We start from the raw sequence: 13,253 nt of genomic DNA on the forward strand, positions 1-13,253 counted from the left end.
TGGGTGTTTACTGTGACATATTGTTTGGAGGCTTCATCTAATGGCAATTGGAGGTAAGCTTAGGAAATGTCTAACTTAGAGAAATATTTGCCTCCTGCTAAAGCTGAAAATAAATCCTCCACTCTGGGTAGTGGGTATGAATCTACCTTGATTGCCTGATTTACTGTTACACGATAGTCACCACAGATACGAATACGACCATTTTGCTTCATTACTGGAACTATGGGTGCAGCCCAGTCTGAGTAACTAACTGGAGAGATAATTCCAGCAGCTTCTAGGGATTCCAGCTCAGCCTCAACTTTGCCTTTTAAAGCAAAAGGAATGCTTCTGGCTTTGAAAAACTTGGGTGGGACACTTTGGTCAACTTGTAATTTGACTTTCACATCTGTTAGCATACCAAGCCCATCTTTAAATAGTAAGGCATGTTTATCTAACACTTTATCTAATTTGCTTGGTGCCACTATGGTGTGAATGTCTAATTGGTTAATATTAAGCTTACTTAGCCAGTCTCTACCTAACAAGTTTGGTCCCTTCCCTTCCACTACATGAACAGTCAGGTGTATGCATTTCTCACCATACTTCACTTCTACAGAGGTGCTCCCCAACATCTTCACAGCTTCACCAGTGTAGGTTCTCAAATTCACTACAGATTGCTTAAGGGCAGCTTTCCCATTCTGTGCAATGAGATCATAGGAAGCCTTATTGATCAAAGTCAGTGATGCTCCAGTATCTAGTTCCATCCTGACAGGAACATTGTTTAGCTCAAGCTGTATCAGTATTGGGTCATGGGTTTCACTTTGTAGAGTGAACAATCCATATGAAGAGTCCTCTGTGTCTGGGAGGTCTGGGATTTCCTCCAAGTAGTTGTGAGATTTCTTGCCACTGTGGTGAGACTTTTCTTCTGGTTTGGACTTACACACCTTTGCAATGTGTCCAGTCTTGTGGCATCGGTGGCATTCTGCAGTCCGGAACTTGCACTGGGATGCTAAGTGTCTGTCTCCACAACGGTAGCAAGTTTTGATCTGGGGCCCATCTAGTAGCTTGGCCCGTGATGAGTTGGTTGTCTTTCCTGATCTTTGATTAAAATTGACACCTTTCGTGTAATTTACAAATGGCTCTATTTGCTGAGTGGCGGTGGTGCTGATGTCTTTGCTGCCTTTGGCTGCAGCTTCCAAAGTTACTGCTAGTTCGTGGGCCTTCTTGTACGTGAGATCTTTTTCAGCCAGGAGTCGGCGTTGAATTCCTTCGTGATTTACGCCACAAACCAAGCGATCTCGTAGCATAGTAGATAAGGAATCTCCAAAGTCGCAGTGCTCAGCTAACGCGCGTAGCGCAGCTACATACGCAGCGATGGTCTCTCCCTTCGCCCTGGTGCGATTGTAGAACTTGAACCTCTGCACTATGGGTGACGGTTTAGGGTCAAAGTGAGCTGTTAGGATAGCAATTAAGTCTTTATACTTGATTCCCTTCCTTGCTTCAGCGTCTACCAAACTTCGAATAGTTCCATACACTGTAGGTCCACTGTTAGACATCAATATCGCGACCTTCTTGGCGTCATCCTCAAAGCCGTTTGCCACTAGGTAATAGTCGAGACGCTCAACATAGGCGTTCCACTCTTCTTTCTCCGGGTCGAAAGGTGAAACAGAACCATGAGTAGCCATTCTTCCAGTTTATCTCGTCGCCAATATGTCGTGTATCACTATCTGATAAGCTAATACCTATCACTTGCACGCAAACGACCACAGTTAATATAGTTAATAACTCAATAGATATCAGGAATAACATAGACAACTACAACTAACTGAATACAAGGTGAAACACAGTATATATAGATACAGGTACCATTAATGATGTCATAAAACATTACACACGGTTGTAGCTATATTGGTCAGTCTATCACAACTAGTCATAATAATGTTACAAAAAAGTAAACAAACAAGTATAAGGAAAATTAGGAATTTTAAGTTCGATTAGGGATCATAGAAAAGGTAGGGAAACAAGGGAGGTCGCCTACACCTGCAGATATACTAGTGAACCCTACTTCAGCCATGGTAGTATGTATATACTGAAATAAGGATTAAATGTTCACCAGTATATCTGCAGGTGTAGGCAACCTCCCTTGTTTCCTTACTTTTTTCTATGATCCCTAATCGAACTTAAAAATTTTAATATAATTATTAGATTCATGATTACTGCAGATCATGATCTCACTCATGAATATGATTAAAACTAAAGATGTTTTACATAATTATGTGATTCTTTAATAGTGGTCATGAACTGACCAAAAATTTCACAAAAAGTATAAGAAAAATTAGGATTTTTAAACTAAAGTATGGACAATGTAGTACTGCTACAATATTATAAAGAACTGATACAAGCTGGATCGGAGTGTCCAGATACTGTAAAATAATAAGAAGTGAATATCCCTACTGTGCATTTTGATTGTTGAATCTCCACAGCACAGTAGGGATGTTCACTGCTTATGGTTTTGCTGGACATTACGTGGTACTCCAATCCAGTACTTTTAATTGCAGCAGTACTACATTGTCCCTACTCTAGTTTAAAATTCCTAATTTTTCTTACGCTTGTATACACAGAAATACATACCTCCATATGAGAAGCCACACAACCACCACACAACAGCACTGCCTTTTGTGTCATCACCAGTCCTCCGCAACTGTCAAGCCATTTACTGCATTACACCCACAAGTGCCTATTTCTGTTTAGTCTTTGCATGTGATATCTGTTGTTTAAATATTTCCCAGAGCCTGTGCAGTGAAAAATTTTAAACAGTGGAAAGAGTGGTGCCACATCGGTGATATTATGATGGGAAGATCTAAGAGGGCAGTCTCATTGTAGTGCGCGAGTGTACAGAAGTTGCTGACTACTGACGATTAAAATATGAAGACTTTGATGAAGAGTTAATTTATTAAGTAGTCTAAAGAGAGACATACAAGGATACTGAAAATGAAAGTGAATGCAGCGTGGTATTCATGTGGTTCTCACACTTATAGTTTGAGAACACCTAATAGAGCAGACATCCCAGTTCCTTCAAGGTATGATGTTTTACTTTGTGTTAATGTTGTAATTCTTGTAGTGTGAAGTACAATAAGCATAAAAGAAAGACCTTCACAAGACGATGATTTCTTACATGATATACACATGCATCAAGCACATACAGTAGGTATAGCAGCCATAAGCAGGATGGGGAGCGAACAGACAGCTATGCAGTGTAGCTGTAGAGTTATTAGCTAGTGATAACACTCTTCATTGCACCGCTATATAAATGCACGTATGGACTGAGCTACAGGAGCCCAATCAATGGGACCCTGTGTGTCAGGTCTTGATCAGTTTGTGGATAGCTGGTTATGGATAGCTTTGGCCCCCCACTCTGAAAATCATTCCTACTCCCTAAGGAAGCATAACACAAACAAACCACTTTAACCACTAATATTACATAGAAGTATCTTTTCTTACCTGCTTTATACTTTGTCTATAGATTTTCTTAACCCCTCACCACCAAATTTGTAGAGGCTCCAACCTACTGTTTCTAAACTGCTATAACTTACATACCATACCATATATTCATATAAAACTATAATTATGTCTACGTATTTACTTGCTGTAGAACAAGGAATTCAATTATCAAGTTGCTGTTTACACAAGAGCAACCACAAAGCCGTTACATAACTTTATAAAGTGCAAAAATTGGTCTAAGTGAAACCAAACGTACACAGCGTTACAGGCTAGCAGCTGGTTGTGGGCACGTGCCTGGTTAGAACAGTCATAACTTGCATTGTAGTTATTATAAAGATCTGAAGTCGAATAAAAAGTCGAGTAAAAAGTAAAACAATAATAATAACTAGTATTTTAATTTAAAAAGGAAGTAGGGATCTATGTAATAAAAAGTAGTGAAACAAGAGATGAATGATGGTGTTACAGCATAGCTCAGTGGGAAGTCCCTACTTTGGCATGGAGCAAAATAATAATAGCTAATGTGCCAAAGTAGGGACTTTCCTACTGAGCTATGCTGTAACACCATCATTCATCTCTTGTTTCACTACATTTTATTGCATAGATTCCTATTTCCTTTTTGATTTAACAACTTTTAGGATACTAGTTTGTTTAGTGTCTTTGTTGTGGCACAGCTAGCTACAATGTAACTTGCATTAGTCTACTTGTATTTTCCACATCTGTAGGTTTGGGAAAGGCAGATACCATCATCTTGCCCATTTGCTCAGTGAGAAGTGGAGTTCCCATATTCTGTGGTTATGGGCAGACTTCGCTATAGTTTGGGGTTCTCCTCAACAACAGCAAGGTCGATGGCTGGAGGCACACAGGGACGCTTGGATCTAGGACGCGATCCCCTGATACACATTACTGAAGAGTGCAGCAAGGGGTACCTGTCTCCTTTAGAACAATAATTAATGTAATTATACTAATTTTATATTGTGCTTGCTTGTTTTTTTTATAAACATAACAGAAGAACAATGTAACTGTTCTATCATACATGACTGTTGTATTAGAGTATATTTCGAGTCAGCCAAGGAGTATGCAGCTAGCTAGCTAGACCAATAAGGAGTGAGGTGATCTTGTTTATTGTTAGCTAAATAAATAGCTAGATTGCTGAGTGGTTGGGTCTCAGTACTCTTTCAGTATTAGTCCACCTATAGATCTTTATTTGGTGGGCATGGTCGCAAACCTATCGCGAACCGGATCCCAATTGTGAAGTTGCAGATATCTAGCAAGTATACCTCTTATAGTAGCGCCAGGACTGAAGCGCCTCTGAAATCCAGCTCTGAAATAATTCTGTGGCGTCTAAATATGCTGCTTAAAGAAAGTGTTGAGACGGAAAATTAACGCCTCAATACGGTTTCGTTGGATGAAGAAGACAAGCAGCCTGATTGAAGATAAAAGAAAAGACAAGGTGCAGAGGGCCTACACTCGTCAGAACCCCAAAAGGCACATCCCACTGGTGAGTTTGTTATTGTGACATAAAATGGCGACCGTGCGCTGTTTCGTTTGGCCTCTAACTATGCGACTGTGGTCAGTGAGGCAGGCAGTGAGGCAGTGAGGCCGTCAGTGAGACTAAAATTCAAGTTTTGGCGATTTAAAAAAAAAATTCTATATCCGGCCACCTGTAAGTGTTTTGTTACATTTAATGCTGTAGTATGTATTATATGGACTAGTACTATTCCATAAAGGTGATTTTTGTCTAGTTAAATGTCTCTAGGATGATTTTTGAAGGTGGAATTTTGGGCGGCGTGCGAAAGTTTCCCCCGCAATCCCTACTTAAATGGTACTACCATATCATTTGGTTAATGGAGTACAAAAATGCGCTATGTAAACAAGACACTAAAACAGTACATACGTGACCCGCTGTGTGAAAACCCGACTTGTTTGCAGAGCTGGCTTTTTTGTTTTCTAGAGGGAAAAGGCAATGGACTGTTAAAGATTCAGCCTCTTCTGGTAAGTATTTTAGGAACTATAGTTCTAGACAACAAGCTGAGCAAAACAATCAATTTGTACAGTGCCTATACAGAAAAAATTACAAGTGCTCGTTTAATCGACCGTAAGTCTTAAGTGCAATGGGCTACAGACCTGGGACCTGTGTCATTCTATTCACCATGAACTGGGGCATTCATCAAGGTATAATATTTGGCCTAAATACACCCATGCTATCAAGCAAGAATGCTGTTCAAGCTTAAAAACGGTGATGATAAAGTTACGTTTTACCGCAACATAAACAAACACACGTAAATCATGTTTGCTTCATGAAATAAGCAAAGATATTCCTACTCTCCATGAAGAGGCAGATCGATTGGTACATTAGATATTTTAATTCAAGTCTTCCTTCACTGTTTACTGAAGTGATTAAAATGTTGCATAAAATTATTTATGTAGCACGTGTTTTTACCTAATGTATTATTAAGTACAATACTTAATAAGTAGGGATTGGTATAAAAAATCATATGGCTTTGTAATTTTTCGCATTTTAAGTTTTACCCGAAAAACCACCTGGAATGCATTAGCACTGTTGTAATGATGGTGTACCTGGTTAAACAAAGCGAAAAGTCAAACGTTTCGATGTACAGTGAGTTTTAAAATTTTCAAAATTCACCTGGATTTCGTCTACCTGACTGCCTGCTGTAAGACCCAGTTGTAGTAGGTGTACGGCTCCAGAAATTTCAGACAGCCAAGGTAATGATGGCGGATTCATAAATCTGTTGTTCCGATTATGTTCTGTCCACTGCACCATGCTGTTTACTTTCATCATTCATTTGTTTCTTTGTTCCTCTTTAAGGATAATTAATTGTTGCGGCGCTTAATAGTCGTGGCACGTGCCACAACCCAAACACATGATTGTACATGTGCATAATACAATGGTGAATGGGTCTAGTAGCCAAGGAGTTGTCTCTAGCATATATTTAGGCTGGGTAGCCATTTTATAGTCTTACCAGTTTAGTTTTTTTGCAAGGTAGCTAGCTAATAATGCCTTTGAGGGACAGATTCCAGACTTCTAAAAGCAAGGGTTCCACTCTTAATGATGGAATCTCCAGCGATGCTTTACTGTTAAATCATCGACATTTAGGCCATTAGAAATGCAACTGAAGTCTTGAACAGTTGCTGTAATAGCTTTAAAAGACAAAACGATAATTATTTTTAGAGGTGCTTATTGCATACGAAGGTAAAAGATAGCTGCTTCAAGTGATATTTATACTATGTGAAAACAAAGAGTATAATATAGCTAGTTAGCTAGACATAAAAAGTAAACAAACTAGCTATTTTAAAATTTTAAAAGGAAGTAGGGATTGATATAATAATTATACTTACTACAAAAAGTAAGGAAACAAGCTCAAAAATGTTACAGCTGAAATGAGAAACGAACCAGCAATAAAAAGTAAGGAAACAAGATTAGATGACTACTTGCTAAAATGAGACACACTTTAATCCCTACTTTTGGCTAGCATCTTGAAATGAGACCATCAAATTAGCCAAAAGTAGGGATTAAAGTGTGTCTCATTTTAGCAAGTAGCCATCTAATCTTGTTTCCTTACTTTTTATTGCATGGACCGTTTCTCATTTCAACTCCGTTTCTCATTTCAGCTGTAACATTTTTGAGCTTGTTTCCTTAGCATGAATAATTATTATATCAATCCCTCTACTTCTTTTTAAATTTTAAATAGCTAGTTTCAATGGCATTTATCTCCAAAACAGAATTAAGCAAACAAGTCTAGTTTTTGCTCAGTGGGTCACATACATCAGTGATCTCTGATTATTTCATGGCCCTTCAACAAACTATGTAGCCCTTAATTGGTATCATTAATTATTGTGAGATTGCCTCCATATTTCTAAATAAACAATGTAATACATACTGCATCATTTTATATACGTGTACTGTACACTTGCAAAACACACATTACCTGTTTTGGTCTTTGCCATTTCTTGCTTTGGTTCAGAAACCCTTGATACTACAGACAATGGATTGTAACCTAATGCATAAATACATTTAAAAAATCATTATGTCTGTTCAAGGTAGGCATACTCTTAAGCTGTATGATATACTTAGGAAACCTTAGTCTACAAGTTTATGCACTAAAACATTTCAGTGGTATGATGGAAAATGGAAATTATACCTATTTATGTAGAAAGAATTACTACTGTGGCATACATTTGCATAATGTCTGTCCTTCAGGATTCTTCTGACTGTTCATTTGAATGACTATATTAATAACATATAGATTGGATGGCTTACAATAGTACTATGCGCAACAATTTATACCCCACGTGCAAAATTATGGTCAAGTTGGCATCTCATCTACTCTACCACAATGATTACAAGACAGTACCACCAGTACATGTATTCTAAGTAATTCCCTGATAATTATAGCTACATTAAAACTTAAATAGCCAGTAGATAAATAAGCCATGCAAGAAAATCACCACAATTTACAAAAAATAAATAAAAATAATAAACACCTACATGTATATATTGTAACATACCAATTCCTGATTCACCATCATCTGTAGCTTGCTGACTTTGGCTATCTTCCTCTGTTACTTGATGGCTTGGTTTAACTGGCACTGGTTTCTCTTCTAAATCAATGCATACCACCAAAGGTACAAGATTTGAATCACTGTTACTAGCGGTTCTCAAAAAATCCCTTAAGACTTGAAATTGACTATCATTCCTTTTGTTTAACTGAAACTGTATACAGTCCTTCAATATGTACTGTATTTTTAACTTGGAGTTAGTCTGTTTATGCAAGCACTCAGCTTGATACCTTGATAACACTTCCTTCTCAATCAACTGCTTTTCAATGTCATCCACATAGCTTACAAGAGCAATAGCCAGTTCATCATGAATCTGTGTTAATGCTTTGAGGTAAGCTTCAGCCATAACCTACCTATGATATACATAACAAGATACACAGAATGAACCATTTGTCACACCATTCTCAATTTACAGTACATAGATACTACATAGCACTTGACACAAAGTAATGTTTCTACTCTGCAGTTTTTTATCATTATACAACATACATTTTAAAACCAACTGCATGCCTATAGTCCCATGGGATAGATAACACAGTTGCAAATTGTAACCGTCTCAACAAAATCCTGCATAGTTCACACAACTTCCAATTTTTTTTGCTTTCTCAGCATTGTCCATGGAATGGGTCACCAAAGTTTCAGCCTGTTGTTGTGAGTAGTTTTGGAGTTATAGTGCAGGACAGTAGGAAGAGCAAGGAAATGGATTTGTACAGTGATTATACTAAAAATAAACTATAGGTGGTTTCATGACTTCTGCTTGCATTAGTCTACAGTGTTGAAATTTAGATGAAAATTTGATTGGCAAATTAACCAAGGTATACGGTTAAGGCCCTCTAGTCACTTGCATAGTTACGTATGTATGAAAGCAGTTTTATTGAAGAAATGATAACAATTTTGTTTATCACACTGTAAACAAATGCATGTGACATGCATACTGATGAGGCTACAGGAATGAAACAAAAGATTTTCTGACTCTCCATGAGCAGGCAAATATGATGATATGCGACTGTCTCTGGGAAAACCGGTCTTATCGCCCATTTAAAAGTATCGAGAAACGTCGGTTTTAAATATTCAGAGTGTTGTAGCTGGCCAATGGTGGTAGCTACGCATACCAAAATTTTCACACGTTTCACAACAATTTCTTACCTTCCTGATCATCCACTGAAGAAGTAGTCAACAGCTAAGTTTCCCGCCATTTTAGATAGTTTTTAAACCGAGGTTGTCTGTATCAGGTGAGCTCCAGAAGGGTGGGAGGCGGGGTCCCTGGAAGGCGGGCAAGATGGTGTTCAAAAATTGAAAAGAAACTTGTTGGAATGAATTAGGCCAATTTATGGGCCATTTAGGCCTCAGAACTGGCTAAAATGAAAGGAAATTTACAGCACAGGTCATTGTCCAGCACCACAGAGTTGTACAGCCACACACAGCCATCTCATGGTTGGCCAGGGCTCCATCAAGACCCCAGATCACTCGTACGGCTCGCCACTGTGCTTTAAAAAAGCAGCCAGCAAAAGCAGACCGCTTCACTCTGGTCGACTGTGGCAGTGAAACTTGATAGTGCATTCATTAAGCTTTGTGTTTGTGTGAAAAAATCAAACTTCCTGTCTTGGGCGATAAGAATGGTTTTTGTAGATCCAGTTACATATATAGTTTAATAATAGACTATAAGCACTGCCAAAACATTTTAAAAACACGTGATATTTTAACACGTTGTGTTACATTTTAATATGTCACGACGGTGAATGACTGTGATAAATGTACATAGAAAATGCAAATCAGAGAAAATAGACCACTCACCAGTAATTCTTCCAGATGGACAGATTCCTCTACCTGTACAGAATAGTAGCTGGAAAGAAGAGCCGAATCCGCAGTGTTAGTGGCCAGTTATAGCTCGAGCTACATTTGCTACCCATACTTTAGTATTATTATTATTATTATTATTATCTAGGCCCGGGGCAGATACAACCAAGTACAATCACCAACGGGACAACCTACTAATGGGGCATGTACAAATAGTGCATGGCCAACACAGTGTGTGCAGGTAGAAAAGATGCACAGTAATACAATTCTAGAGGAATTGAATGGCACATACTGTAAACATAAGGGATGCATTAGTATGCAATTACAATCAGTGATTATCCGACCATGGAGATGTGAGATTGCACTTTAAATTGTGAGAATTATGGTATTGTATCTGACGCCCACAAGCAATAAAGCTTAAACACCAACAAATACTTATTACATTAATTTTATGCAATTGTGTTACATGATATGTCTAAATGAGGATGGATTAGAGCGCTGGATTAAGACATGGCTGGAGTTGCCAAGAGCAGATCATGGTAAGATTGGGATAAAAGCAGAGTATTTCAACTGTCTGTCACCTACAACTGATAGCTGAGTTATGTACATATTTAACATCAGCTGGGTCATTTGTACTAAAATGATCACATGATGCCGTGGATATGCCGCAAGACCAAAAAAAATTTGGAGAACAAATGTGGCTGAAGTGCAACAACAGAATTTCATGGATATGTCAGTGTGCACAAGTATGTGGAACATTGCTAATGGCGGCAGACTGTAGCTACATATAATAATAGCAGTTAATAGCAAGCACAACCATGCACACAGAAATTATCAGCCTAAGGGCACATTTAGTGTATGTTGTGTTTGTTCTCTCCATTAGCGTTATGCAGTTTGGCAGTGAATATTTATGTAGTTTTCTCAGGGCCCATATCAGTGATCAGCCTGGACACTCCTGGCACTAAAAAGGCTTCAGGTGGAGAGCTAAACGCATCACCACACAAACTTACCAGCTGGAAACTACACTTTCTTCACACAATGGCCTGCCAGGTGAGGCTTTCTTCCATCCCATACACGAGTGAAGGTGGCCTAGTTACGTGAGACTAAAGAAACAAGACTATCAAAGTGTTTTAGCAAACATAAACTAACCCCCAGTGATTAGTAGCAACTTCCAATCATGTTGTTCATTAAGCAGGCTTAGCAACCACTCGTCTTTCAATCGAAATAGTCGCTGTCACCCACTTTAAAACCCAAATGAACAGTAGTTCACTTGTCTAGAATCCCCCTGGTCTATCAGTAGTAGTGAGTGTCACGTGCTAACTGTTTTGATCAGCGTTAAATAAAATTGTTGTACATTTCTATCACCTCCATGAAACACCTGCCCATTATACGATTGTCTCTTCATACAACATGGATTCTATTCCTGGTGAGTACGAAGCCTTAGGCCTTGTAGTTTCCTCAAACATTATTTTTTATTTATTTATTCATTATTTATAATTTTAACCGCATTTCGTATTATCTTTAGTACTTCGTTGTATAATTATCTAGGACTGGGGCATATACAACCAAGTACAACCACCAATGGGGCAATCTACAAATGGGGATCGAATGTACAACAGTGCATGACCAGCACAGTGTGTGCGATGAAAAAGATGCACATACAGTAAACATAAGTGATATACGCAATTACAATTGTGAGGACCTGCTACTATTACGTTGTATTGAATACCTGACCACATAAGCATGATTCTCACAAGTTGAGGTGCAAGTGCATGCATGCTCTCATATCTATGGTATTGAATCTCATGCCTGCAAGCAATGAAACTTAAACGTTAGTCCTCCTGTTAAAATTATAATGTTTATAATGAGGATGAATCAGGGTACTAGATGAAGACATGGCTGCTGAACTTTCCAAGAGCAGACCTCAATGATAAAAGAAGCAGGGCATTTCACTAGAAACTGTTATCTGAGCTATTTTTAATATGAGCTGGGCCATATGTCCTAATATGATAACATGATATACTACAAGTTGAAATTAAATTTTGGAGAAGAACAGCTGCATGCAGCTGATCACTGTGAAAGATGGCAGTACCTTCAATAGAATAAAAATCCAATACCAGAAAATAATGGATATGCCACCAAGAAAAAGTATAATTCCATTGTGCGGTAGCATTGCAGACTGTAACTATGTATAGACACAATAATGTAGTTTACAGTATGTAGGTAAATAAAAAGCAGCAAACACAACCACAGAGCAATTATCAGCCTAAGGGCACATTTTGTGTATGTAGTGTTTGTTATCTCAATCAGGTTGTATGGGATGTAATTACGGCAGTGTTTATATAGTTTCCGTTCAAAGTAAAATAATGGTGATAACAAAACAACAAATTAAAATAAAACAAAGAAAACCACAATTATTCTAATCAACAAGAATATGGCTTTCCACTAAACGCAGCTCAGTGGAGACAGCAGGGAGCTATGTTGACTACAGTTTTCTGCTCCCATGAATGGCCAGTACAGAACGTAATAGTGAAAATGACAAAGCACAGTGCATCCAGAAAAGTGTCTGGTTGTAAGAGGTACTGTGCTTCTGTGACAAAGCGATCACTCTCCTGGCACTGAAAGGCTTCAGGTTGAGAGCTATGCAAAATTACACACACAAACTTATCAGCTGAAAACTGTGCCGGCATTCTCCACACAATGGCCTGCCAGGCCCAATGCAAAACTACTGGTAGCTGAGTGCCGGTACATTAATGGTGTGGCAATGGCATGATTATGTGTAACACAATACTGTACAACATACAGGAGATGCAATTTATACTATAGAACTGTGTGCAGCAATGTATTATTGGCACTGAACACTGGAGAAGGAAATAAAGCTAGGTAAAGGATGAACAGAAGTATACAAAATAATACAAATACACAACAAACAATTATGTTAACCAGAAAACATACTCTCAATCTTCCACCTGGCTGGCACTTTGCATGGCGACTTGGAACTCATCGCGCCACCTGATAACAGATTAGAAACATTTAAATGTACTTGTAATCTTGTTGTTTATGTGTAAAGTGGCCTCTGGCTCTCCTGCAATCACTCGCGCCTGCTTGCTAATTTTGCTCCGCACAATAAGAAATTAAAGCATGGGTGTGGTACTGGACGTTATATAGAATTACACATACGTTTAAGTCCTCAGCACGAATAGACACAACGATTATATGGTTGTGCCTTCCTTCACAGGCGAATCTATCCCCGGTTAGTTCATGTCTCTAGGCCTCATAGTTTTCGAGAACAGTAATTATTATTACATAATTTTAACCACATTTCTTATTACTCTTAGTACTTGGTTGTATACCTAGGACTGGGTCACTGTGATGAGATTACAATAATATTTAGTGCGCAC

The 13,253-nt window shown here is 38.4% G+C and overlaps 1 protein-coding gene across 2 annotated transcripts in view; it reads right to left on the reverse strand.

Annotated features, from left to right (window-relative positions):
* LOC136258454 (uncharacterized) overlaps nt 1-13,253 on the reverse strand; it is a 71,391-nt gene that overhangs the window by 47,547 nt on the left and 10,591 nt on the right. For both annotated transcript variants that reach the window (XM_066051773.1, XM_066051765.1), the window contains 2 exons: nt 8,005-8,404; nt 7,425-7,493 (listed from right to left, as the gene is read on the reverse strand). In XM_066051773.1, the coding sequence (XP_065907845.1) occupies nt 7,425-7,493; nt 8,005-8,401 (466 nt within the window). In that variant the 5' untranslated portion in view covers nt 8,402-8,404. The remainder of the gene's footprint in view (nt 1-7,424; nt 7,494-8,004; nt 8,405-13,253) is intronic.

Source organism: Dysidea avara, chromosome 1, assembly GCF_963678975.1.
Source record: "Dysidea avara chromosome 1, odDysAvar1.4, whole genome shotgun sequence".
NCBI lineage: Eukaryota > Metazoa > Porifera > Demospongiae > Dictyoceratida > Dysideidae > Dysidea > Dysidea avara.